The sequence below is a fragment of the Trichoplax adhaerens genome, genomic scaffold (genome assembly GCF_000150275.1).
Source record: "Trichoplax adhaerens TRIADscaffold_3 genomic scaffold, whole genome shotgun sequence".
In the NCBI taxonomy this organism is placed as follows: domain Eukaryota; kingdom Metazoa; phylum Placozoa; class Uniplacotomia; order Trichoplacea; family Trichoplacidae; genus Trichoplax; species Trichoplax adhaerens.
This window is the reverse complement of record NW_002060945.1, coordinates 6,574,312-6,601,923: the sequence shown is the minus strand read 5'-3', so window position 1 is coordinate 6,601,923 and position 27,612 is coordinate 6,574,312. Positions and strand designations below refer to the sequence as shown.

At 33.5% G+C, this 27,612-nt stretch overlaps 5 protein-coding genes across 5 annotated transcripts; 2 read left to right on the top strand and 3 right to left on the bottom strand.

The window, feature by feature from the left end:
- Positions 1–2,985: 2,985 nt before the first annotated feature.
- TRIADDRAFT_4313 (uncharacterized protein) lies at positions 2,986–4,095 on the bottom strand (the record flags this gene model as incomplete). Its single annotated transcript, XM_002110539.1, has 2 exons — positions 2,986–3,428; positions 3,855–4,095. Coding segments are annotated over 2 exons (684 nt in total), but the record flags the coding sequence as incomplete, so codon positions are not given.
- A 3,879-nt stretch (positions 4,096–7,974) lies between these two features.
- TRIADDRAFT_54717 (uncharacterized protein) lies at positions 7,975–10,683 on the top strand (the record flags this gene model as incomplete). The annotated part of the gene is made up of 3 exons (XM_002111059.1): positions 7,975–8,611; positions 8,934–9,546; positions 10,308–10,683. The coding sequence occupies 3 exons, from the start codon at positions 7,975–7,977 to the stop codon at positions 10,681–10,683; spliced, it is 1,626 nt and encodes a 541-aa protein (XP_002111095.1).
- A 1,395-nt stretch (positions 10,684–12,078) lies between these two features.
- Positions 12,079–16,917, bottom strand: TRIADDRAFT_54716 (uncharacterized protein; the record flags this gene model as incomplete). The annotated part of the gene is made up of 17 exons (XM_002110538.1): positions 12,079–13,260; positions 13,346–13,491; positions 13,586–13,656; positions 13,826–13,904; positions 13,984–14,180; positions 14,276–14,373; positions 14,457–14,550; positions 14,671–14,744; positions 14,818–14,873; positions 14,964–15,030; positions 15,108–15,140; positions 15,421–15,474; positions 15,566–15,619; positions 15,728–15,816; positions 15,984–16,077; positions 16,250–16,401; positions 16,842–16,917. 17 exons carry the CDS (start codon positions 16,915–16,917, stop codon positions 12,079–12,081), a joined length of 2,616 nt encoding a protein of 871 aa, XP_002110574.1.
- Positions 16,918–19,812: 2,895 nt separating this feature from the next.
- TRIADDRAFT_54715 (uncharacterized protein) lies at positions 19,813–24,512 on the bottom strand (the record flags this gene model as incomplete). The annotated part of the gene is made up of 16 exons (XM_002110537.1): positions 19,813–19,925; positions 20,019–20,175; positions 20,260–20,349; positions 20,481–20,519; positions 20,597–20,676; positions 20,773–20,871; positions 20,966–21,011; positions 21,083–21,129; positions 21,277–21,333; positions 21,429–21,488; positions 21,586–21,658; positions 21,769–21,827; positions 21,957–22,056; positions 22,203–22,277; positions 22,431–22,526; positions 24,468–24,512. The coding sequence occupies 16 exons, from the start codon at positions 24,510–24,512 to the stop codon at positions 19,813–19,815; spliced, it is 1,236 nt and encodes a 411-aa protein (XP_002110573.1).
- A 1,082-nt stretch (positions 24,513–25,594) lies between these two features.
- Positions 25,595–27,407, top strand: TRIADDRAFT_63778 (expressed hypothetical protein; the record flags this gene model as incomplete). Its single annotated transcript, XM_002111058.1, has 5 exons — positions 25,595–25,643; positions 25,898–26,008; positions 26,211–26,435; positions 26,783–27,016; positions 27,137–27,407. The coding sequence occupies 5 exons, from the start codon at positions 25,595–25,597 to the stop codon at positions 27,268–27,270; spliced, it is 753 nt and encodes a 250-aa protein (XP_002111094.1). The 3' UTR covers positions 27,271–27,407.
- Positions 27,408–27,612: the final 205 nt, after the last annotated feature.

The window sequence follows — 27,612 nt, the reverse complement described above, 5'->3', positions numbered from 1 at the left end:
TCATTTTAGTTCCAGTCATAGTAAAAATAACAATAGGTTACTAGATTATTAAACCTAAATTGATTCTTATTATCACTAAGTTTTGTTTATTAATTCGTTTCGTAATTTTTATCTTAATCTATAATCAATCTTTACGTTTCAAAATAAAGGGAAACATATATAAAATCGATATTTCTGAGCTCAACTATTAAATATTTAAATCTTCATATTTCAAATATTTTGCAATACATTCATTATTGGAATAATCCGATGAAAAAATGGTAATCTTGTTTTTAATGCATAGCCAAAATTAATTTCGAATTGATACCGATATTAGAATAAATTTTATTAAGCTATATATCAGTTTTCTATTGCAGCAATAGAGTCTACATGATTGCAGCTGCTAATTGAAATGATCAATGAAATCGGTTTTAATAAGATGGAATAAAATAACGACTAGAACATCCCTTAGTAACTAGCAGTACCACACAAAATATTATGCAGGAGAATGCAAAACAAACTGAAGTAGTAGCTACTATCCAGTAACGATAGCAATCATCATCGATGCCAGTAACTGGAAATGGTTTCTTGTTGCTTTGTTGAATGCCAGATTTATGAGGTCTGTCATGATTTGTTTTGTTATTAGTATGTTGATTTTTGATTTCTATAAAAGATATTCATAATATTGCAGATGGTTAGCTAGACAAATACATGATAACATTACAATTATACTTACACGTACTATAATCAATGATGATCATATAAGTATTTGTTATTCATGCCAGATAATTATAATGCGTAAAATTAAAGAAATGATAACGTAGCTCATATTTAGAATATTAATAGAATAGGATAACACAACATCTTAAATCTACAATGATTCCACTAGGTATCAATTTTATGCTCTATTACTAGCTGTGCCATGTTACTACTACGAATGCCTTGGATACGGCAGTACTAATGGCATAATCATGATACATGCATGAAATAACTTTACATAGCTCTAAGTTATACTTTATTATTTAGTGATATAAAATTGTAGTATTTATTTAAGTAGGCGGCGTAAAGTGCATCTAATTACTTTATTTACCTCTAGCTTGTAATGATTTCGATTGACGAGGGTTGATCAGTATGAAAGGACCTTGTAAGACATGAAATGATTTGGAAACATCTGAATTAAAATCTCTCTTTGTTCTGTTACTAATGCTACTCCGATCCATAACACAACCACGTGAGCATCTTGATTGGGATGAAAATCGATGGCATAAGAGAATTTGGCAGTGGAAAAAGACAAATCGGTAATTACCAATGAACTGAAATGGATAAAGACTAAATCTTGCGGTAGAAGGAGATGGTGATTCGTAGTGTTGAATAGTAGTATCAATATCACATCTACAAGTAGTCAGGAGTTAAAAAGTAATATGATCAGATAAACATTCTAATAAATACCTATACTAGATAAGCGTACTACGGTAGAATCTATGAAAGGAAATCTTCAAGATAATCAGTAGAATCATCTATATCAATTTGTAAAGTTTATCCATCAACATTTTTGAGCACGCGATAGGTTAAAATGTATCAGAAAATTTTAAGATTTCCTCTTAGAAGTCTCCAATTACATTTACGTATACAGGTACTTCACAATGAACTATTAAAGGATTGTGTTTTAGCAAGTAGAAATAAAAAAATTTTCCTCACGATTGAACAATATGATCATAAATTAGCAAGGAAGCAAGGTAAAAATCTGAATACTCACCGACTTTATTACGATAATAATATCCATAAACAGGCAATAGTGCCCGTTTTATTTGCTACATCAAATCATACTCGTATAAACAGTCAGATAATATGCTAGTTAGCAGAAAGAAATCGTAAAGTATGCTATTGGCGTAATCATAATTTATGTAGATGCTTGCAAGCTCCTAATAATACTATCCATAAGCTGACACTGCGTATGAAAATGCGGAACAAGCATAGCAAACTATAGGAGGAATCTATTCTGAATTGAAGTTAGGCAGAAAAATCTTTCAAAGTTGATGCTGATACTTTATGCACAGCACTACACTATACAGATCTATACTAGAGGTAGCGAAATTAGATAAAAATTGCTATTGTCCATATATTCAGAAATTTCAATTGCTTTATACCGTAAATGAATATTATAAATTAATTAGACATAAGTCTATAAACTGCATACCCATTTTGAATAATATTATATCGAATCGACTGATTTAGTGTCGGCTCAGGCGTTGCAAAGCATTGTTCTACAAAGAGTATTAGATTTTTTTGCGGTGGAATAATCTTAATTTCAAAATATAAAACTTGCTGTAATTCCACAACAATAGGCGCTGATGAATTAATTGGATTTTGGTAATCTGTTGTATTGAAAATGTCCATTTTAAAGGTTAAATTGCCTCGTCCTTGGCCGATTTGGATTGTTTTAATCGTTAAGCCCGGCTCGATAGCAATATTAGCTAACCTAGCACGTTTATTATAGCTGCATTGCAATTGTATTTGAAATCCTTGACCACGAGCAATAATCCCCTTTCGATCATTCCATTGCTGTATAGTATTATGATAGATAATTTTATCGGATGATTCTGTCACTTTATGGCCACATTGCTGCAAAGATGTAGAAAAGGCAATATAACTCCGATTCAATCTTGGTTGGCATTTAGGATCGATCAATCTCAGTTTAGAAGGATTTACTTCATTAGGTATGAATTGTCGCTTAATAAATATTTGTATCCGATCCGTTTTGCACAATACCACGACGGCATTTTCTTGACCTAAATATGAGTGCATATTGATTTAACCTTTTAACTTCAAGTCGTGAAAGTTAACATGATGTTTAAACTATTTTAATTACCCACCGATCGACTGACACGTGAGTCCATCAGGATTCAATTGAAATCCATATGGACATTGGCAGCGATAAGAACCAAGAGTGTTAATACAAATATGACTGCAATTATGGTGATGAGAACTGCTACATTCATTTACATCGCAAGTTGTGTTATCAGGCATTAAATCGTATCCGAGTGGACAAGAACAATAATGATAATTTCGAACAGTATGGCAAAAATGGCTACAGCTACTACCAATATTATAGCATGGTCCTCGTAATAATCGTTTTAAATTAGAGTTATAATCATTCCTTTGGCTGCATGTACGACGATCTTGGTTTAAGCTATAACCTTTTCTGCATAAGCAATAGTGGCCTTCATCACTAATATCAACACATAGATGTTGGCAATAGCCATTACTTTGACGGCAAGATCCATCCAAAATCGATAATTCGTTATTTAAATTACTTTTTCGACAATTGTAGCCATTTTGCATGAGCTGATAGCCTAATAAGCAACGGCAGTAATAATTTGTTGAATCGATGTCAACGCATATATGCTGACAGCTATGATTGCTTTGAGAACAACTTCCGTAATGTTTCGCTCCATGAATGAATTCATTGGGATAGTCAGACGATAACGATGGTAGTATTACTGATGGTTTACCTTGATCTAATGGTAGCACTTCAATATTGAGTTTACAACTTTTTTGATCAACATCTAATAAATAGCCATGACGACATGAACATATATGGGATCGGCTTAAATCAATACAGAAATGTTGGCAGCCACCATTTCGATGTTGACATCCATGATAAGGACGCTCTACTGCCTGATTTGTAGAAATAGATTCTGATAGACAGCTTTTACCGTCAATATCCAGTTTAAATCCTTTCCTACAACGACAATAATGTCGTTGATTTGCAATTTGGATGCAAATATGGCTGCAATCACCATTACGATATCGGCAGTCATCTTTTTTTGCAGAATTTTTCACCGAATTGGATATGGCATTCCATTCGAATTTACAACCTTGTTGATTCGATAATAATTTATAGCCCTTAGGACAGGTGCAATAATGATAATTTTTTTGATCTACTATGCAATGATGACTACATCCGCCATTATTATTATAACAATTTCCAGGTAATCTTGCACTGGGATTGATACAGTTAAGTTCATCTTGAGCCAGGATCATATCTTGTGGACATGTGCATTGATGCCCATCTAAGCGATCAAGGCAGGTATGGCTGCATCCACCGTTATGATAAGAACAAGAATTATCCATCTCTTTTAATTTAATTGCTTTACTCTTTAAATCTGTAACCAAATTTAGAAAAAGAAGGTATATGTAGGAAATAGATCATGCTACGTAACTAATAAATTAATTTTAACCGTTTTGAAAGTAAAATATGCTTTGTTTATAGAAATGTGTATTTCTAGGATATAAAATATATGCTATTATTAAAGTACCCAATCAAAATTGTATATTTATGATCTTTATATCATACTGTTAAAGGTGCGGATAGGAAATAGATTATACATATTATTTGTAGCTAGCTTATTTTACAATTTGTATTCCTCTTTTAATTTAATTTAATTTAATTGCTTTACTCTTTAAATCTGCAACTAAGTTTGGAAAAAGAATGTATTCAAGTATATAGGAAGTAGATCATACAATGTAACAAATAAGTTAACTTTAACCCGTTTAGAAAGTAAGTAAGCTTCGTTTGTAGAAATAACTATTTCCAGAATATAAAATATGTTGAACTATTTAAAACGACTCAAGTGAAATAAAAGCGTGTTTTTATCGCCTTTATATCATACAGTTAAGTTATTTGGATTGCAACTGAGATAGATGTAAACCTTTAATATGTAATTAATCTAACTTTATAATCTGTATGCTTTAAAGATACTTGAAAATACTTGTAGGATTGGCAAACCGTTGAAAAGTAAAAGTTAACGAAGACGAAGAAAAAAGCCTGAGTCTGCTTTTATCCTACAAGTACAATACTTACAGGATGGAATTACGACTAGTACAAATAAAACATACAGTATTAGGTTTGTCGTCAGTCAGTTATGTCAAGTAATGCTTATTATTCGTTCCATCATATTAATTAATAAGGTAATGGCTTGGTAGAATTTATATAACACCTTATACATTAGTTCACTTGATGTTTCTAGATAGAGGAGCAAGTTGCACTATATTCTGGATTTCAGGCCCATAAAATTAAGGAATTCTTCATTAATTAATGTAGATCGATAAATAAACATCCACGCCAGCATCATATACTACAAGTTATTCTACTAATTCAAATTTAAAGTTTTTTAGTTGAGCTGCTAAAGCGTTAACTACATGAGTAGATTAAATGAAACAATTTCGAACAGTTTATACTATATCATTTTATGATTTTAATAGCTACCCCCAAGAACCATATAAATTTATACCTAAACTATATTACAACTGCTTAATTTTTAGTTAGCTTACTTTGACACCGCGGTACGTCACAATATTGCCAATTTTTATAGCTATCATCGGTAAAGCACCAAGGTCCTTCAATTTTACCCGTTGGATTGCGACAGTAATTACCATGTCGTTTTGCATTTCGGATCTGATACTCCATCCACGGCTTACATGTTATACCCCATTTAGTAGTATTAATAAAACCATGATAATGAATTCCTCGATTAGAACTATCGTAGCAGTCTATAGCTTCAATTTGTCGACTTTTTCGCCTTGGAATATGGTCATAATTATAAATAGCAGACGCATCTGTGACTGACAATGCTAATATGACAAAGATAGACCACAAATATTTCATTCTGCTTTGCTTTGGAAGAATGAAATTGAGCAAATTCTAGTTTATAAATTCCTGAAATTGCTGTTATTTGATGACTTTTTTATTAAATAACTCCAGGAGGTAACTTACGGAATTATTTCACATCTAGGAAATATATTTTGAGAATAATGCAGCTACGTATCAAAAATTGCCTCAAATAGATCAGTTTAAGTATTTGATAATCAACAAGATATCATGTACATACCAAAGTTAACCGATGATTGTGCCAACGAATACGCTACACGTGTAATCTAATCAATATTCTTCTCAAAAGCACTAAAGCTTAGTCAAAATGAAGGTGTAAGTTCTTTTCTTCTAGTAGAACAGACTGAATGATCAATATTCATACCAGAAGAGCTCTTCACGAAAGAATTGACTAAATGATGATACAAATTACTACTCGGCTCGAAGCCGATAGTTTAAGCGGATGTTCTCTCTGTTATTATTGAACTGTGAGAGAAACAGTTCAAAAATAATTTCTTGCAATTTTTATTACGCCTTTAGGGCAAATGAATGATTGATGTCGACGCCTATGTGGACTTTGGGCCCAAAGAAGAGTAAACAAGTTTGTTATTACCTTATTATTGTCACCTACGTCTACGGCTTGATATTAACACATGCAGTTAACACCTTACGAATTAGTCTGCTTCTCGCCATTTTTACTCCAAGATGGCATAATTTTATAAATTTATCTAATTCTCCATGCACGATCTTAGAAACAACAAAATCGATATAATAGAAGTGTTTCTAATTCTAACATCATTCAAAGTATACGTCAACCCTACGACTCGGAAAGTAATTTTCCGGACCATCTGGAAACTTCGTACTTAATTCTATGTAACTTTCTGTTTCCTAACATACAAGCGTGTAGACTATAATACCTTTTACTTAATTCCTAGTCATGTAAGTCAGTAAATGAACTTTAACGCATTATCGAATCGAGCTATTTATGCATGTACACCGACGAAAGATTAGGGTGACTGCTTAATTCCTTGGAATGTGATTCCATTTGATAACAAGGTTAGTTGCTACATTTATTAATTGTGCTCATATTCAATTCTTAGATTTGATAAAAGATAACTTAGACTGCCTCATATTTATCATATTCCCGAAAAGTGAATCGCTAATGATCTAATTGCTGAATCCATAATAACTAAGGTTCAAAGGACAATATTACTGGCATTAGTTTATGACTATATCAATCTTTTTGATGAATATTTATTTGCAGCCTTGGTAATGCATCTATTGTATGTAATACTATCGTGTTTACTAATTAAATATATTAGGTAAATATTCAAGTATCTCACTTTCTGTATTTAATTAGCATACCATTATAATATTCTTATTGATAGAATTATAGTAAGCGACGAAACTATGTTAATTTTTATTTCTTGCAATGTGTTACATCAGCTGTTTTCTATCAAGTGTGAAAGATTCTAAATTGTTTTGATTTTGATGGTTTGATTCCTTACGTCAAAGTATCATCGCAAATGAACTTGGAGCTTGCTAAATTCGTAATTCTATATGTAATAATTGAATTAATTTTCAAATGAATGGTATGATCCGCCAAAGATTAATCTTACCGATATACGTTCTGCTTACATTCTTGGCTATTGAAATAACAGCCGAACAGACCAGCAGTGCAAAATTTTTAGGAGCTCATTTAACTTGGATTCAGACTCAACCAACAAGCGTAAGGAAAGAAATGCTTACAAAATATACTGATATCTAATTAAATTAGTACATTGTTGCTTTAATTAGCACTGAGTGGTAATTGTAATTGGAAGCTATCTATTTGACGATCCAAATGCCTAGTGTAAGGACGAGAAAGTCTTTAGAATATTGTTAGTTTAATATCTATGTTATGATTGTTGCATGAATTTTCAATGACGTTCTTGAACAGACGCTAATGGTCTAAAGTGCTTTAGATTAATTTTACTGTTAATTATAACAGTCGATATTTATTCTTGTCAATTTAATTTTTAAATTGAAAGCGCTGTTATAAACAGCCTCGGTATAAAAAATTAGAATTTAGTATGAAAATTTTAAAATTTCTAAAGAGTTATCAAATTTTTTCAAGAATTCGATCTTTTATTGCCTATTTTTATAATCGTTATCGTTAAGATAAAATATGTATAGAACTACCGTATCTAATAATGCAATTTTCACGACAAAATTTAACCCTCGTATATTAATGAGATATAATTAATCGAACTAATCAAAAATTCCTCCTATTTTGCTAGGTTGAATGGAAACTGCAATTTGTGATTCGAGCACAGTCCTTAATGTATTGCAGCAATATCAATATCATGAACTTATTTACGTTCTATTTTTATCATTTAAATACAACAAGAATAGAAAGCAATATTCTGATCAGGGTTATAAATAGCACTAGCGAAATCGATCAAAATCAACTCTGTTCTCTACAGTATAATCTGTTAACGCAATTCCCGAAAATCGCTAATTACAGACTATTGGCTACGTCTTGTTGCTGGGATCAAAGTGTAAATCATCAAGGAGATAAACGAAAATTATTCTTAACTTCTACCATTCCACATTTATTCAATCTGTATGTTCCTAATTCAACCTTTAAGCCGACATTAGTCTATCATATAGCTAATGATTGTTATGCTAACTTAACATTATTTCAAGCTGGATTAGTTACAAGCTGTCAATGGGCATCTCAATATTTACAATTTGATATTAATGAGTGTGGAGGCATATGCGGTCCTTTACCTCAGTCTCACCTTGATTCAACCAGTTGTACATTAGATTTCAGGCCTTTTCGTTCTGGTTCTTATCAATTTGCTGTTATGATCCAGCCTCGCATTATCAGGCAGCATCTTAGTGATAGATATCAGGAACACCGGTCTAATGTTTCAAGTTATGAAAAAGTATCCTTCCCATTACAGGTTACGGTTATTGTGCAAAATTGGTCATGTCTTGGTAAGAAATTGAAGACTTCAGATTTATTAAATACTGGTCATCAACGATCGCATGATTAGCGTTTCCTTAATATCCTAATAAGTATAAAATAGATCAGGCAATAGTTTAATTATTTATCAATTAGTTGATCTATTATGTGATTTATCGTTTTCGACAATATCTTGGTGAAATGAAATGAGATATGCCAATTCAGTCTCATTAATAATTCATTAATATATTAATCATTACGAGTCAGCTATTAGTAATACATCTGAGTAAGTGTAAAAAATAATAGTCATTAACAAATGCATAATTAATTCTTACTATTCTATGATTACTCTAGGCGATCAAATCTCCATTTCTTGTCTACCAGATTCAATACAAGTTAATATTCACCAATCTATTGCAACATCACTAGCACAACCTTATCCAGCTACGATAAATTTAGGGCTGTGTCAGTATAAAACGAATTCAACTCTAACTCACATTAAGATACCCTTTAATAGCTGCGGAAACGACATTCAATTTAACCCTCGTTCTATAATTTATGGCAATACCATAACTGCTATCAATAATATGCAGAATAAAGGTGGGGTTATTCTAAGGGAGCAGCAACATCGACTAATGTTTTCCTGCAGTTATAAACGTACTGCTTACATTAATGCAGTATTGAATGCGAAAAAAAATCACTCTAAAATAGATCAGGGCCTAACAATAGAACAACTAACGAGGCAACCACAGCCAAAAACTAGTAGTTTTCAATACGATATGTTACTTTATACGAATCAAAGTTACCAACAAGTACGAACCAATCGTTCAGGAGCAATTTATGTTGAACCGAACGAAGAAATATTTTTTGAGATCAATGTTAAGCCAGCTGATCCGCTATTAGTATTAATAATTGATACATGCTATTCCAATCACCAGTCTAAGAAACACGTAATTATAAGCCAACGGTAAGTGTACCCTGTAAGCGATAACATTTAGAAGCTAACAATAAATTCTGTAATTCATGTTTGCTCGACAGAATCTATAAATCTATTCTTAGTATTTAGTATATATAGATGTATAATGACAAATTGATCATAGTAGTCATGAAATTATAAACACAAGATTATAATAGCTATTCATGAGTTTTACATTAATCATTTACATCAGAATAGAAATTTACTAAGGTTATCATATAAATTGTATACTGGATGATAACATAACTCTATTAAATCCAATTATTGTAATACGTGTAGTATTAGTCAGTACTAATTCCTAAATATCATTCTGCAACACTTATTACTATTTTAATCTATTTTTTAAGATTATACTCAGCAGGTAATGATTGTTCTATGGTCACTACTTGCTATATTTGCCTGTTAAATTCGTAATACGAAAATAGCTCTCCTATAAATTTCGTTATTGTACTATAGTCAGCTTCATTGCTTTTAGACATATATATAAACTCACAGTAGCTAAAGATAGCCATATCAACTTCAAAACTGGAGCTTAAAAGTTGTATACTGCTTATTTACCAACAGAATGGATAACTTCTTATAGAATTTTGTTAAATCTTTATATGATGATCAGATGGTAGAGCATTGCTTAATTATATTTTCCGTGAACACAGTAGTACAATGGCTAAATGTAATATACCGGTATTCAAGATTAGATAAGCTTATAGGTAAGATTATCTATGTTTTTTTAACTTATCTTCCAAAAATTATAGGTGTATCATAGATTCGTCTTTTAAAGCTATTCCATCACCTCCAGGAAGTGCCCGGTTTAGTCTTTTAGCCGGTAGTTTTGTTTTTAATCATTCAGTAACCACTTTCCTCCATTGTTTTGCTCACGTTTGCCATCAGTCAGAATCCAATTTGACACGATGTCAAGGTTGTACTAACATTCAACGACCTCATCATATCGTCATTGGCACTGTAAGCTATAAATCCAACAGTACCTCAATGAATCGACCTAAAAAATTAATGTCCACATATATTGTCTTATTTTCAACGCTTTTTGCTATTGTCGTAGTAGTTCTGATTTTGTTACCTATAATTTTAAGGATGCGTAAAACTATCAAATGGACTCCGGTATCGACATAATTATTGATAATTTAGAAGATACCTATCGGGTATATGTTATATTATGTTTGTATATGAAGGTGTTGCAACGTTTGGATAATTAACACGACTTGTTCTTGTATGACTTCGCACTAATTGCCCTTAGGATTAGAATTTTAGTCAGGATTAGTTATTTTCTAATTCGTTCTTTTGTACGAGTGCAATAAATGATATTTACAGAAATTCTATAGTACTATTCATTAATTCGTATCGTAAATGTAGGATAGGTAAATTAATACATCATGAAATGTAAGGATCTGTGATTAAAATAGAATATTTCGTTTCCTGTTTGATACTTAAAATAAACAAACGGTATATATAAACTCTTAGAATATAGAGTTAATATATATGTATTCGTATACGATAAATAAAGTTAGCACTCAAGAAGTTACTTTACTAATTAAGGCACGAACATAGAAGTACGATGGCAGCTTACAGCAAATTTCTGCTTATAAGATCTTCTAAAATTATCAAAAGCTTTAACATCCATTCTAATGTAATAGAATATGTAATGCGTAAATGAATAAACCGAAATATGCTCTACGCAGTACTCATAGATTTATTTAAGAATTTTTAGACCTAGCAGTTATATGTACCAAGTAAGAGCCAATCAAGCTTTATTATACAATGGAAAGAGATTTGAACGCCAGTATATTTATATTAACTGTAGTGGACAATAAGTATAATATATAAATCAAGTGATAGCTTAATTAGATACTATGATAAAGAACTCCACCATCAAGCTATCATAAAAATTATCCTAGATCCCGACAACAACACAGCAGTTTGCAACTTCCTTTAACTTTTAATATATTTATAATATCCGTCACCAGAAGTTTATCACAAAGTAATCACATCACCGTATTATCACCTTGTTACAAGCATAACTAAAATTAAAATTTTGTTATTTTTTACTTCAGTATATAAATAACAGAGAAAGTAAAAACTTGTTAAACAGTCGCTATGTGAAATACCACATCTTTAATTAAATGCACTTTCGTGACGGTATTGCTATCCTGGCACGTACAAGAGTTGTAAATAGCTCCATATAGATGCTATGGGTTGAAAGTCCATGACAGTCTGACGATTTGCTTTACCATGTACATCAACATCTCATACAGTATCATTGGTTGTCAATAGCGATATTTGCGTTACATTAGCTTTCTGTATAGCATAAAATAAATATCATACAAGAAAACAAATCATGCGAGCGAAATGGTCATAATTACAATTTATCTAAATTTTAGTTTACAGTATGATCTCCGAAATTCAGTTTGGCCTTAAAAATAGCCTAATTTATCTCAACTATTGCGACGATGACGTTGATAATTATTCGAAATAAGAAATAGTAACGAACTATGGAACCATTTAGAACGACTAAAAATTAGTTTCGTTCGATTTCATCTTTTGGTACGCAATCCTAGGAGAGTGCCCGTACTGTTTAGCGAAGTTTTGCATATTCACGTATTCATTATAATTATGGTCCGCAGGTTGATAATAGTTACCATCATTACGAGGAGAATATTCTTCTTGATGACTGAAGTAAAAATCATTTCTTAAGCTGGTTGATCGCGATTTAGGCTGACCTACTGTATATTTTCCAGTATTTGCGGTTTCCTTGATTTTTGCATCTGCGTGCCTACTACCATTATAAGGCGATGCCATTGAGACATCGGGATAAGCATCTACATTACGTACACTTGATTTTGCTATCTCGGGATAACGAGTTTGATTTATCCAGGTATTATTAGATAACGGATGCTCATTGCAAAATGATGCCGAAGAACTATAAATAGCGCTTTCATTTGTTCTGTATTGACCCGATCTTGTTGCTATGTAAGGCATCGACGGATCTCTCGGTATATCATGCGATACTGTGTACACGTCGGTGTTGTAGGTCGATGACGGAAAACCGCTAAAGGACTGACTTACGTTGCGCACATCTGATGCTGAAGTTTTTGGGTACTGACGATGCCTTACATGCTCATTGTATGTATAGAGTTGTGAAAGCTTTTTATAATCAATAACATCTATAATTCTACCATTAGTATACTTAAGACAGCCCAACGCTCGAGTTTTTTCAAGTAAGCATAAAATAGATTCATTGTATGATCTCTCACTTTGATGCTGAATCTCGTAGTTCCTGATGCTACCTTCATCATGCATACCGAAACTACGGAGATATAAGCTATGCCATATTTTCATATCAAAAATATCAGTAACAACGGTCAATGGTTTAGCAATAGTTTTACCATAAATTCTTTGTAAAACTTGATTCATAATATATCGTTCATTAAATACTTCCTTCCAATTTAAGTAACAGAGATTCCAAGCTGAAGGGAGAACAATACCAGTACGCTTTGACACGTTACCTTCCCCTTTCCTTACATAATTATATCTGCAGCGTTCATATTCATTGTTGTAAGAAAACGTTTCGGTAAGTCCACAGAGTGATATATCCAAAAGATGCGATATGTAATTAGGAGAAAATTCGAAAGCCAAAGGATTTTGATATAACAGTTGCGATATACAACTTAAGAATAGCTCAAAAAAGGGACTCTAATTTTTGAAATCATAATAAGGATTGTATATAAGATAAATAAATTAGCTATGCAGGATATAATTGCACAACGTTAAATTTTACCTCTTGGCTTGCATTAAAACGATAGCCAACTACAACCCAGTTCTTTTGTAGTAATGTTTGAAATCCTTTAATTGTACGACAGTCACCGTCTAATATTACTTGAACTAGAGAACATATTACGCAGGAAAGTTCTGCTCCGTCATAATCTATGAATTTATAAGAAAACATTATTAAAATTAAATGGCTTCAAAGTTTGCTAAAAATTCTACAATGACTCTAATAAATCATTTACGATATAACCTTTAACTAAGATGGAAACGGCGCCATAGTGTAATTTATCCGCTATCTTAGTAGCAATGAATAAGCAAACCCTAGTGGAGCATAGGCAATGATCGATTTCAGCAGTTTAACGTACAAAAAATAAAGGTAACAAACTAATACTATTACAACAGTTCCAGTGATTAGTCTAATAGAATAAAATACTGCGTAATTATATTACATTATTCGTCACGTCAAATAATATAAAGTATAATAGTCTACCGAATGAAATTCGGCCATTGGGTTGCAGCAAGAGAAGCAAACCAATCTTTATCGGAATTCCAATATTTTCTATCGCTACCTATTTTAGAATAAGTATACCTAATAAGAAAAACTTTAATAATTATAATGCTATTCAATAGCCGCACAATATCAAATACCTTTCAAGCAGTGATATTTTAAATTGTTATAGCCAGACGAAAGTTCTTTGGGTTGAATTACGTTGCCAACACGTACAATTCCATTGTCTGTGTATATCCGTTGCCATACAGTTGCTAAATAATTAGGGAATCGATTGGCTAATTCTATAGTTTTGAATGGTTTTTGCTTATTTGGGTCTTTTATAATTCCAAATATTCTAAATGTAAATGCATATTATAGTAGTTCTATTTAGTGTGCATGGATACAATATAAAGAGCTTGTAGAAATTATTTAAACTGGTATCCTACAAACCTTCCTTCCATTTCGTTACAATTCTCTCTAAGGCCATGATCCTCGGATGCCGATCTTAATAAATAAACATCATTAGTTTGGTAATACCAGCAAGGTACCTATATTAAATTAACAAACATTTAATTAGTTATTTAGTACATCAAAATCGTAACAAGATATCGACTAGAGACGTTATACTCACGGGATAACGCTTTTCCCTGTAGGCTGCCAGAAGCATGTTTAGATCTAACTTCTTGGATACAGCATCATTTGGACAAAGCAGTATTTCAGGTAGACTGTAATTACAATTATTCAAATACACCATTTTTGATAATTAGTATATTGATTCCGATATTTATATCCCAATTGAATTTATGAAATAATTATCAATGAAAATATACTAAAGAGAGAATGACCTTTGATATTTAAATCCCCTATTGGCATCTTCGTTAATGCACCATATTTTTGGTGTCTTCAAATGGTCAAGTTCCTATAGTTTAATAGTATCCATTTCATACTATCAGACATCATTACTAATCAACACGATACATAGCTCAACTTACACTCTCATAGTCACTTATTTTACGGTAAGATGGTACACCACCAGTCTTTGCTAAACCTGGATAGGTTTTATACCATTATTAAGGATCGACATATTATTAATTTTTGCAGTTATGAGTATTCTATTTTTAAATAGTAGTCCAATTACCTTCCATACTGTTAGCATATTTTGTGTAAAATTCGGTATGTTTGCAACCAATCAAATAACGTAACATCTAGAGTAAACACGCAATTTCTACTGTTAATTGCCGACATCTAATACGTAATTTAAATCAAAGCATTTTACACTTACCTTCTTTAACTCTTCATATGAAACAGAGTTAGCCTATAATAATGAAATAAACGATGTTTAAAATTTCGACATTTCCTAAAAGTTGCATGTAAGCCCTAATATTAGATGTTGCAAGTTGTACAGTATATATCATCGTTGATTCAAATAACTCAGAATTGCAATATAAACAAACAAAAATTTCTCAGATATAGCCTTGACACGGTTGGAGATAATTTCGAATTTGATACTTGTACCGCACGTTGTACGCACTGTAATGTTTCAGAGTACTAATACTAACATCATAGTAAGTAAAGTGGCTCAACGTCACACTTACTTGTGACCTTCTCGGTAATAATCGAAACGATTTCAATCGTGATACGAGCGATTTCTAAATTGATCCAAATATAATAGGGAATATTGCATTAGGTGCGATAATTAGAGTTCAACTTACTGAGCAATGCATCCCATTAATAACTTACATCACCCAATGTCTGATCATTTCTTCTAGCACGGATATCTAGTAGGGTAAAGTTCTATTGGAAAATATGTTATCAAGCTAAGACACAGCAGAATGTTTTCCAACTTCAGTGGGGTATGGCTATGACTACAAAGTAACACGCACGCTATACAAAGTCTCCTACCCTACAATAGACTTGTAAACTAGTAATGCCTCCTGAAGTTGGCAGTGCATTATTGGTGACTGTATGCCTTTCTTGACAACGTTTATCCACTATATAATAAGAATAAAATTACGAGAATATCGTGTACATGTCGAGATAATAAATAGCTACCAAATCTTATCATTACAACTCGGCTAAGAGTGGCTTTTAAAATGTAAAAAGTAACAACTTCATCAAAGATAATATCAGTAAACAGGGGTTGATACGCAGCACTTACAGGTATACTTTATTTTCTCTATATTTTTAAGAACAATATCATCGAAAAAGTATACTCCATCGTTAACATTTCTCACCCCAGAAGCAGTCCGTATCTGTTGAAAGCAAGAAAATAGAATTAGAACCTGAATGGTAGTTTTATGAATCGTAAGCATGTCATAAGCTATTATTTAATTTGATTATACTATGCTGGTAAAGATCATATAAGGTATTGTAATAAAATTTCCAACAGTATACGAATAAAAGGTTGGTAGGAAAGCATGAAACCTTATCTTCGAGACTTCCTTCAATTATAATTAGTCGAAAATTGGTTAAACAAACTCTGACTTTGGACTCTTTCGATACCGATTGTCGATGACATAGCATGTAATGAACGTTCTTGTAAAAAGTATGATCAGGAGTATATTGTATTTCTTCACCTAGATTTTTGGATGATATCGATTAGTTTATATTACATGTAATTCTCTATGCATTAGCTACTTTGCATATCCTATAATGCAATCTATTATTATAACATAATTTCAAGGCGGACCCTAACTGTACAACACTACTGCCTCTGGAAAAACAATCTTTTACACTAGTCGAAATGAGACTATGATCTTGACATGGTGTCAGATTTCTTTCCAATCTTTTATAAATCATACAGTATTTTAAAAAACAGTCTAACTGAATATACTCGTATTCGTGATTTCCCCATAGAGTAGGGAACAGAGTACGAGTATATTTGTTGAAGGTAAAACTGCAACGTATGAAGCATGAAAGTAATCCATGAACTAGCAGATATTTATTGTTCATTCGACTTTGAAATATTGATTAAAAATTGCCATCTCTCCAATGCCTCAGATACAAATTACAATACCTGGAAAAAGAATCTTCTTTTTCAATTGTTCTCTGACTTCATCCCAGGTTTCGCTGGGGTTCTCTTGACCAGTCATTGAAAATATAGGCTACGAGAATCTCTTATCTCCTATTAAAAAGAAAGAACGTTCAGATTGAATATTTTCAACTGAAGACATTTCCATTGACACTTCTTCCTAGCTTATCGTGTTTCTAACGATGCATATACAAATCAAATCGTGAATCACCAATATCATTCAACAACTCGACGGCAACCTGTCAATTAGTCCAATCTTACCGAAAGGGAAACAATGATCATGAAATGATACACGTCAAAGCAAGCCCTCGCAGGCATTCTCTCTATATATTATCCAAGATGCATCCAGTGAAACGTCAATTCATTTTCTATTTGTTACTTATGCTAATTTTTACATGTTTGATAGTAGACTATTGAAATAAACAAGTCAAGTCGTCCTACTAGGTAGGTCTTTCACCCTTCTTCTAACCCATAACACTAACGAGAAATGGCAGATTTTTATCTACCCTATTCTAGTCCGTGTACTAAACTATCGACCGTTTCATGAATAGTTGAACTGTCAAGATATAAAAAAGTAAGTGAAAAGTGGTATTCCTCTATCAGGGAATGCATCACTCCAAGTAGAAATTTGCCTAGTTCAAACTGGTAAGAAGCTTGTGAACATCATGCACTGATGTTTATTTTATGATCCAACATTACGAAAGTACGCCCATAGTGGCTTGGACTGTTAAAGCTGTGTTAAAATGACGGTAAGCTAAAGCACAATAGTTGTATCCATTTTGTCATTCATTAACTGATATTCAGCCACGAGAGCCATAAAGAAAAGAATTCCTCGAACTATCCTTCTACCATGAAATGGATCACCGTCGAATGCTGGCTTCTACTTGGCATAGCAGCCGAAAGGATTACTTCTAGTTGTTTCCATTATTTACCCCTGGATTACGGCATGTAAATTACCTTATTGACGTTTCAAGACCAAGTTCATTGAAGGAAAAATGGAAGAGAAATTTTCTTTGCTGAGACGAAAATTGTCTTTCACGAACTGTCTACATACAACACGACTTCCTCCTTTCACTCAGCTTCACTCAATCGACATCAAGTTGACGCACCCTTGCTTCTTTTTTGCCCTTATATGGTAAACTAACACTGCGTACAGTGTATCGTATTCAGGTCAGGCAACTTGTGGCTTCGAAAGTAATGCATCATTCCAGTATAGTACAGGAATGACGGAAGTTCATTAGTATGCGGTATATCACGACTACAGTATATCATAGAATTAATTCATTAATTACAGTGTACAAGTTCCTATATGCGGTTTAGCCAATGAAATAGTTGACATTCGAGACCCTTATTAGTGTATAGTGTACATGCTATACCATGTATTGTACTGGTATAAACGAAAAGTAGATACATCGAGTTAATATCCCCCAAAAACGCCTTTCTTACATTGATCTCGGTGGGCAGTGACAATAGTCGGAAACTGCGGCATCAAACAATAATATTGTTCACAGTCTGAGACACAAATGACTCGTGATGAACTTTATTCGAGTTTCTGGGTCTGTAATGGACGTTAACATCATCATTGGTAGACTGCTCAGAAAGATGTTGTTGTACTCATGTATCCTATTCAGTATACGAGTAGAATAGACCAGCTAAGTTTTGTACTCACTGTCTTCAAGACTTCCAACGAAAAAATCGCAGACATGGGACTGATGGGAGTACAAAACTTCACAGGGCTACACAGTATTCAGAGTAGTCATACTTAGTTATAGTCAGTTGCATGAGATCAACTGATCATACTGGTTATATTCGTATTGACTGTATGCTACTGTATGCCGTCCGTACCCGTAGTAACTAGAATCAGTACTGTCCGCCCTTCAAAATTTCTTTCGATCATCACTCATTCACCTGGTCCAGTACAGTACATTATACTGTAAACGACCGTGCAATATACTGTAAAGTGTCGTCCGCCCTTCAAAATTTCTTTCCATCATCACCTCATTCAACCTGGTGCAGTACAGTCCTGGAGTTCAGTTAAATCATGTGACGCATTCAACTGGAGAATTACAATACAAGGTCTTCATAATACAGTGTGTAGAAATTCTGTCCAGATTTTGAAAAGTGGAATAAAAAAGTCAAAACTGTGGAAAGTTTTACGGATTTTTTTACGAACTATGGCATAAAAATGTACGCTGATTCATCTGGAAAGAATTTCTACACACTGTACAGTAGTAACAGTACTACAGTAGACTGTACACTATACAGTACAGTAGTGCAACGAATAGTGCGATTGTTGCCGTACAGTACATGCTCAGACGTACTATCAAGACTTTACTACGACGTGAGCTACAGCAACCTGCTCAATAGTCTTGCATTTAATTTACAGCGACTGAATTGTAGTTTATACTACGTTTTATTAATCATCAAGTATAATAATAATAATATTAAGAACACCAATAATGCAATTTATTCAAATTTCTTTATCCATTGCACCAGTAAAGTTCACAAAACTGACCAAGACACCATCGTGCTGAACCAAAAATTCAGTTACCATTTACAATATGAATATTCAAAAATGTGCATTATTGATAATCCAAGATGTTCACCATAAACTACGGTAATGCAAAATACAGCATGATGTAATGATGCAGCAATGTACTGTAAAGCTTCAGCGAGTAATTTATTCATAGAATTCATCATTGTAACTACGGAATCTCATACTTGGATACCTACATCAGCGGGATATTTTACAAGACACTTTACAGCAAAAATTTTACAACGATGGGTATTACGCCAGCAAAAAAGTGTCTAAAGCCACGGCCTATTAACGTATAAGATTTGTTATACCATGGCTTTCAGCTTATTGTCTCGTCAGAGTTAAGACGCATTAATAGTATCAACCGTCCGTTCAAAAAACACAACATTATCCAATCAGATTTATTCGATGCAGTCTAGGTTACAAAATTTTCTCGAAATCCTTATCACTTAGGTGGTCCTTTGCCCAGTCTTTTGTAGGGGAGCCAGCAGCGGTATAATGGTCAATACGGGCGCTTTCATCATCGCCACGACCTGACGTAGCAATACATGTCAGAATCCATCTTAACCAAGCAATCAGATACAATTTATTACACACATAAAATAGTTTTATGATACTCGACTTACTTTTGTGGGTGCCATCTGCTTCTGTTAATGATGTAAGTGGAAAGGAAGATTGAGCTGAAGAATTGCTTACGTCAGAAGCATCTTCACCTAATTCTTCATCCGATATATTTGAAAGATTAGATGTATTTTTGGAGGCGTTTACGTATACCGCCATTGCCTGTAATAGAATAACATATGTACACGATATGTTCATACTATTTCATGTATTGGTAACACAGTAACACAAGTAGCATAATCTAACCTGAGCAACCATTGAAGCCGCATCACCAGTATTAGCGGGTAAAATAACCGTATTACTAGCTTTCGCCAATTTACTGAAGGCAGCAATATACTAAAATATGCAAAAATAGTGAAATCTGAATTGACTTATTAAGCAGTGCCGTGACAGTACAGTACTGTAGCTCATAATATATTCACAGTATAGTAATATATCTTGAACTATTTCGTTATCATTCCCTTTACCTGTTCCGCGATATTAAGTGAAGCCGCTTTTTCACCATTCTATAGTAGATTTAAAATCAGTTTAGTCGCGTTCCGCTGTTGCTGTAATCGTATCGATTCATTGGTAATATACGTACCTGCTGAACCAGCTGACGTGATAGAATTTGTAAAGCCTTTGCTCTGGCTTGTGCTTTAGCCCAAATTGCTTCGGCTTCACCTATTTAAATAATGATTGAAATATACCTTGTAATATCAATTACCCGACAAATGCAATATTGTTAATGCTGTCATTCCTTTACTTTCTAATACATACCAGTAGCTAAATTAATTTGTTCCATTTTCAGTGCCTCAGAAGCAAGAATCTTACTTTGCCTTTCTCCTTCAGCTACATTGATAGCTGCTTCTCTAACACCTTTATATTAAATGGAATATTTTTTATACATCAGTCTGAAGACAAACTAACTTATTGTAACAAATCTATATGGAATTTGAAACTTCGATATTACCTTCCGACTCTAAAACTTGTGCTCTTTTCTTTCGTTCAGCTTCAACCTAAAATTATTGACGATAAAAGTCGAGATTACTACGAGCTCTAGCCACTAGGAATCTTGCATTCCTCTCACCTGCATTTGCATTGCTTCTTTAACTCGCGACGGCAGTTGTATATCACCTATGATCACAAGCAAGGAGTAAAATACAAACAATTTTATGATATACTATTTGAAGCAATCATAGCAGATTTACCATTACATAACAAGTCCATCATAGTAATAAAGTTCAAAGCTAATAAAACATCGATTGCTTATGAGCTACTTACGAATCTCGTAGCGCAAACATTTAATTCCCCATACTGCAGATGCCGAATTGATTGCCTCTAAAAATTATTTAATCATATAGAGATTTCATAAGCTCTACAATCAACTATTACCTGCAGTGCCAATGAACACGAGCAATTAATATATTCCTTACCTACAATACTGATATTTAAGGATGTACGTTCTTGAAATACCACGTCTAAAGAAATTTTACCTAAGTAAAAATCAAAGTGCTCAATAAAACTTTATGATATTACCTTCCTTCTGTGATTATAAAATCGTGGTTTTGGTAAAAGAAAATCAAGAAATACCTAGCTCTGATCTCATGGTTGTTTGAGCTAATTGTGTAACAGCGTAAACAGGATCTTCTACGCCATAGGATGCCTACCACAATACAAAAGATCCAGGAAAATAAGAAATACACAAGTGCTGTATAGAGATACCACTTCGTTGAGCCTAATAACATCTGCGATAAATCAATCATGATAGCTAACCAAATATGGATCTTCGACTCTCAGGTATAAAACACCATCCAAATTGATCGTAACATTGTCTGAAGGCATACAATATAACTATGAATTCTTAGACGTGCACATAAGGGCCTACACTTATCACGCAATTTAATACTACTGCTACGAAATATAGTAACATAAATTAGTTTTAGTATTTTGACAAATTTTACCCAAAGTAATAGCGGATTGTGATGGAATTTCAATAGCAATTTCCTTTAAACTCTGAACATATTTAATTTGATCTACTACTGGTAGCAAAATCGCTAAACCCTATATAAAGGCAAGATCAAATATGGCCCAGTTTTATACTTTGGCATTTTGTTATGTTATCTGATCGATTATCTATTCTATAGATAAGCAGAATTAAATCTTTTCCATTAATGTTAGCACCGCTAATTATTTTGCTAAAGTCTTACAGGTTCTAATGTCCTGTTATATTTTCCAAATCGTTCTATAATCCAAGCCTCTTGCTGCGGAACAAATTTGATGACCTGTACAACAGAAAGCAAACCAGTTGAAAACTTCTGTTATAGAAATGACTTATCCTACATTCATTAATCAAAGTGTAGACGTAAGAAAGAGTCATCAGATGTCAATTACGTTAAGCTGCCAAATGTATGATAAAGATTATTAAAATATCATACTGTATTTTTAGGTAGTAATTTCCTTCTTCCATCGACAGGATAGGTCGACGGGTAGCCAGTGATCGTTCTAATATTCTGGCGGTTTTTTATCTGCTGCTGTAAGGGATGCAAAAGAATGCAGATCAAAGTTAACGAAAAGATGCTATGTTATATATACTACAGACAATAATGTACGTAATAGTTAACAGTTCTATAAATCGAGTCGATCTCTAATACGCGATAGCAATAATGGATTTAATTTACGTTGAGGCCGTTAGCTTACTAGCTCGAATTTATATCACTAATGTAGAACCAAATTCTATTAAGTGGCTTGATATTTCAAAATTGAAGCTACACTAGATCAAACTATCCATATCATAATACGTACAATAAATTTATAAAAGAAACATCACTGCTGTCCTTCAATAATTTGGACCTCATCGAGTTTATACAAATCTTTTATCTTTCATTCAAAAGACTTGTTATCCTTTATGTATGGTACAGTACAGAGGGCATTAGAAGAGAACGTATAATTTGTCTCAAGAAATAGAAAATAGATCACCATAATAATACTGTATGTAATAGTACCAGTTTTTAATTGTAATATTGAAAATAGTGAAATGACAAAGTTTATCGGTTTCTAAAATATGATGCAATCTATTAGCGAAGTTGATAAGATATGTAAATTGCAATTTTTATTACAGCGATGATGATGCAATCTACTATGTTCTAGATTTATTTCAGCGTTACCATAATAATTCTGAATTCATCAGAGCATATTAACTATCTACCAATTCATAACTGTATATTAATCTAGTTTACAAATATAGTACGAGCACTATTCTGAATGATAAGAATAGTTGTGGAGTAGCAGTATGCCCCTCATTTCGAAAGTTATGAATTGATGCGTAAAGTCCAACAGTGTGCATCGCAACAGCTTACTACTACCTGTTCGAATCGTAAACACTCTTTTACGAAAGTTTCTACCAATACATGGTTGGTATTATTTCAAAGAAAATTCAATGGTATCGCTGTTAGCGATTTCACCACCGATTGAGCAATGCATCCAATGCACCGGTACGTAAAGATATCATGCTGAATCAACGATGGCAATGGCAATTCATGCAAATTCATGCTTTATTGGCATATTACTATATATTCCGTTTGGTTTTGGATTACGATGATATGCAAAATTCTAGCAGATACTTACGATCAAGATCCGTTGGTAGTTTCGTGACAATGCTAACATGTTGTGCGTTGTCTATGATAGCGCAATTTAGCAATAAAGGTACCGAGAATTGAAGTTGCTTTCCCGTTAGCAATTTTTCGACCACTCGATCTTGTTGAACAGCAGTTCCAATCGGAAATTCTGAAATACGTACAGTACAGTACAGTACTTCAAGCACTTCATTGCCCATGTGACCATACAGTACTGTGTACAGTACAGTACTTTGCTGTTCAGTCTTTCTTTCTTTCTTTCGGTAGCCGGGGGCTTGGACCACTAGAAGAATGAATACCTAGACATGACACTAGACACTTGTTTGGAAGGTCAATGAAGCACTGTACACTGTACAGTACGGACTGCTGTACACTGTACTGTACACTGTACAGTACAGTATGTACAGTATGCCGTACCATGAATTAAGTCCTCCCCAATAGAAATACAATTTTTACCAAGCATTACGTTGCCCCTTTTGGGCCACCGTAGATATCTTTATGCTGTATATGCCATCTTCTGCTGTATATACTGCACTGTATTGTCCATAGTTTTGATTGAACAGTTGTAATAGAACTTTCAATTTCTGTAAGAAATACAGTAGTATCCAACCCATCGACAATAGTACAGAAAATTTCTCATACTGTACGTTTCTGTCGCAGCTTCAGTCATTGATACAAAGTTACATCGGCTGCAGGCATGCGCATAGTCGATCGGGGACTTCTAAGAGGAAAAGTTGTAAAGGAAAATGGAGAAGTTCTCCTCTTGGAAGTCCCTAACTCGATAAATACTTGATGAAGCTGTATTTGAGCTGTCGTATATTAAATTGTACTCGTCTTTACCGCTTCAAAAATTGATAGACCAGCAGTGTCGGCAGGTTCAGCCATACAGTATTCACTAAAGTAGAGTACGGTAATGTCATTATCATTATCATTGCTGTTGCATACATACTGTACAGTATACTGTACACATCATCGTCATCACTAGTAGTGATTCACTATAGTCCAGTATACAGTACTGTACTGTACAGTACTGTACAGTACAGTACAGTACATTTAGATGCTACGACACCGAACTGTGCGTCTGTACGTCTGTACGTCTCAAACGATTTGAGACGTTTCAGCATACAGTACTGTACTGTAAGATTCTGAACATTCATACTGTACGTACAGTATATTATACAGTACAGTATGCGACATGAGCACTGAAACGGTTAATTCATCAAAATCTGTACAGTCCAGCACAGTACGAACGTACTGTGTACTGTACAGTGTACACTGTACACTGTACAGATCCATGCTAAGTAGGCATTTTTCGATATTGACGGTCTCATCGGATAAGAAAAGTCCGTCTGTCTGATGAATGATCGCTTTTTTAGGTGTTCCTGTATAGTGTGTACTGTAGTTTATGACAGTACCAAGGACGGTACTGTTTTTGTACAGTACAGTACAGTACATGCGATTGCTACCCTACCGTACCGTACTGTACAGTACTGTACGTAATACTTTACAATACTGTACTGTACTGTACTGTACACTGTACACTGTACAGTGTACAGTACAGTACCATGGTAGAAAAGCTCTGCAACGTTTCTTCCCTTAACACTATGAAACAAAGAGAAGTTGTTTACATCACTATGGAAACATGCCGTTGAAATACATACCGTCGCTAGCTTTTTTGTTGATGAATTACTAATATACAACAGGGCCAATCTCTATTGGACTTAGCCTACATGTTTTACAACAGTCGATATAAAGGAACTACTGCAATATTAATCGCTAGTGATATCTACTCCCACTGTGAAATCTAGACTTTACCTGTTTGTCAGTCATTGGCGTCTTATTAAGAGAACGGGTACTTTACAAGCGATCGTTGGTAGAAGCAACTCTAAAATTTCTTCAACGCTCAATCATCAACTTCAATAATTTTCCTATCCAATTCAATCAAGAAAAACTCTTATTATACCAACATGGCTACTACAGAACAGCGAACACACGTTATTGCTGCAAGGGATCGAGGTAAAATCAAAATCAATCTTTCATCACTAGGCTTTTATCCTATCATAGACGTGACAAAAAGTTCCCAATCCAATTCTACTACAATTCTCATTTTACAAGGATAACTTTTCATCGTGGATACATCTTAATCATTTTTATCTTGCAATAACTCTTTATTGATGATAAAGCTAGAGTTTCTGTTTTCATTTCACTTGATTCAAGCTAGTTTAGTAATAATGAAATGTATCTTAATCGATTGAAATCTTGTGTAATAGGACCTGGACCCGCTAAATATAGGTTACCATCGGCTATGGGTTTTCAAAGTCATGACTTGACTAAACGTTTAAGTCCTGCTTATTCATTTGGAACACGATCAGGAATTGATTGTAAGTATACACATTACCATTCAATTGCGGAATGGATTGTTATAGATCCAATAGAAATTGAAACAAATTATAACATGTTTGGATACGTCATCATTAAACCCATTCCACATTTTATTCCTTCAATTAAATAAATATGGTTATGACAGAAACCTTCTAATAGAAATTATCTTTCATTTGTTTCAATATGGGTATTCAATAATAGTATTTAAAAAAGATGCTAGCCCAGGACCACAATATTTCATAGACCCCAAATGTACTCGCCGTGGTAAGGACGGTGTCCCTGCATATTCTATGCTCGGAAGACACAATTTAAACACGAATCAAAAGGTGCCTGGACCCGGTCAGTATTCGCCTGAAAAAAATAAACCCCCTAATGAAAGAACTGCACCAAAGTATTCTATGGCTGGAAGAACTCGATTTAGAAAAAGTAAGAACTATAATGACAGGTGTTAAGTATTCATAGAAATGAAACAATGATGCAATGTAATGCAATACCATCAACAACGCATAATTCAGCAAGTACCAATGCAGTAAAATCCTATAGTTCGACAGTACATCACCATTACTATAGGCAATATCACAGCACTATAACGGTATACCAAAAAAAAGCATATTATCAATTACACTGCACTATATTAGGTAGTTTATATCATAGTAACGAGTACACTCGATCCAAACGATTAAGATCGATTGACTAATTTAAATTCATTTTTAGAAGATTTACAACTTTATAATTTTTGCACTATTAACCAAATCTTCTATTATTCATTACAGGTGATTCTATACCAGCACCAAATTCATACACTCTACCTACTACGTTAGGAAGTAGGATCGTCAGCAAACGTTCATCCGCTGCACATTCAATGGCAGGACGAGGCAAGGCTGGAGGATTCTCTGAAGATTTAGCTAAAGCTCCCGGACCAGGAAAGTACGACCCTATCGCTCTTGACGTTAATAATAGGAAAGCTCCTTCTTATTCCATACAAGGTCGTCCACAAAATCACTCGTGTAAGGAATAGAACTTCATTATATTCGATATGTACACCGTCTTGATAAATTACATATACACTAAAAATTATGAAATTATTACTATCTAAGGCTTAGTACACTACATATATTTTATATTAGCTGCCTCGATGCCGGGTCCCGGTGCTCACAGCCCTGATAAAGTTACAATTACAAGAAAAAAAGCTCCCAGCTTTTCTATGGGTATACGCCACTCTGAATTTGCTACGCCTTTAATTGTTGAAATTACTGATTAATAATTCTTGACTGTATATTACCAGTATACTATTATAGCAATGGTATTTTTCTACGAGCAGTATCATAACACTATTATTAATTATGGTAGTAAAGAAATTAAATTATATATATGGTGACTAATTAGGCCTTGCTTTGCCTGTAAATGCATAAATTACTTATTAAATGGAAATTTCGCAATCCAAGATATCGTAAAAGAAACGGCCTTTACATTTGAAATCGTATTAAACTATTATATACCTTGATTGATCATGATGTAATTTGTAACTATAATTTGACATCCTCTTGCAACATCATACAAATCTGTTCCTTTTAAAAGTATCTATTCTTTATTTGCAAATTTT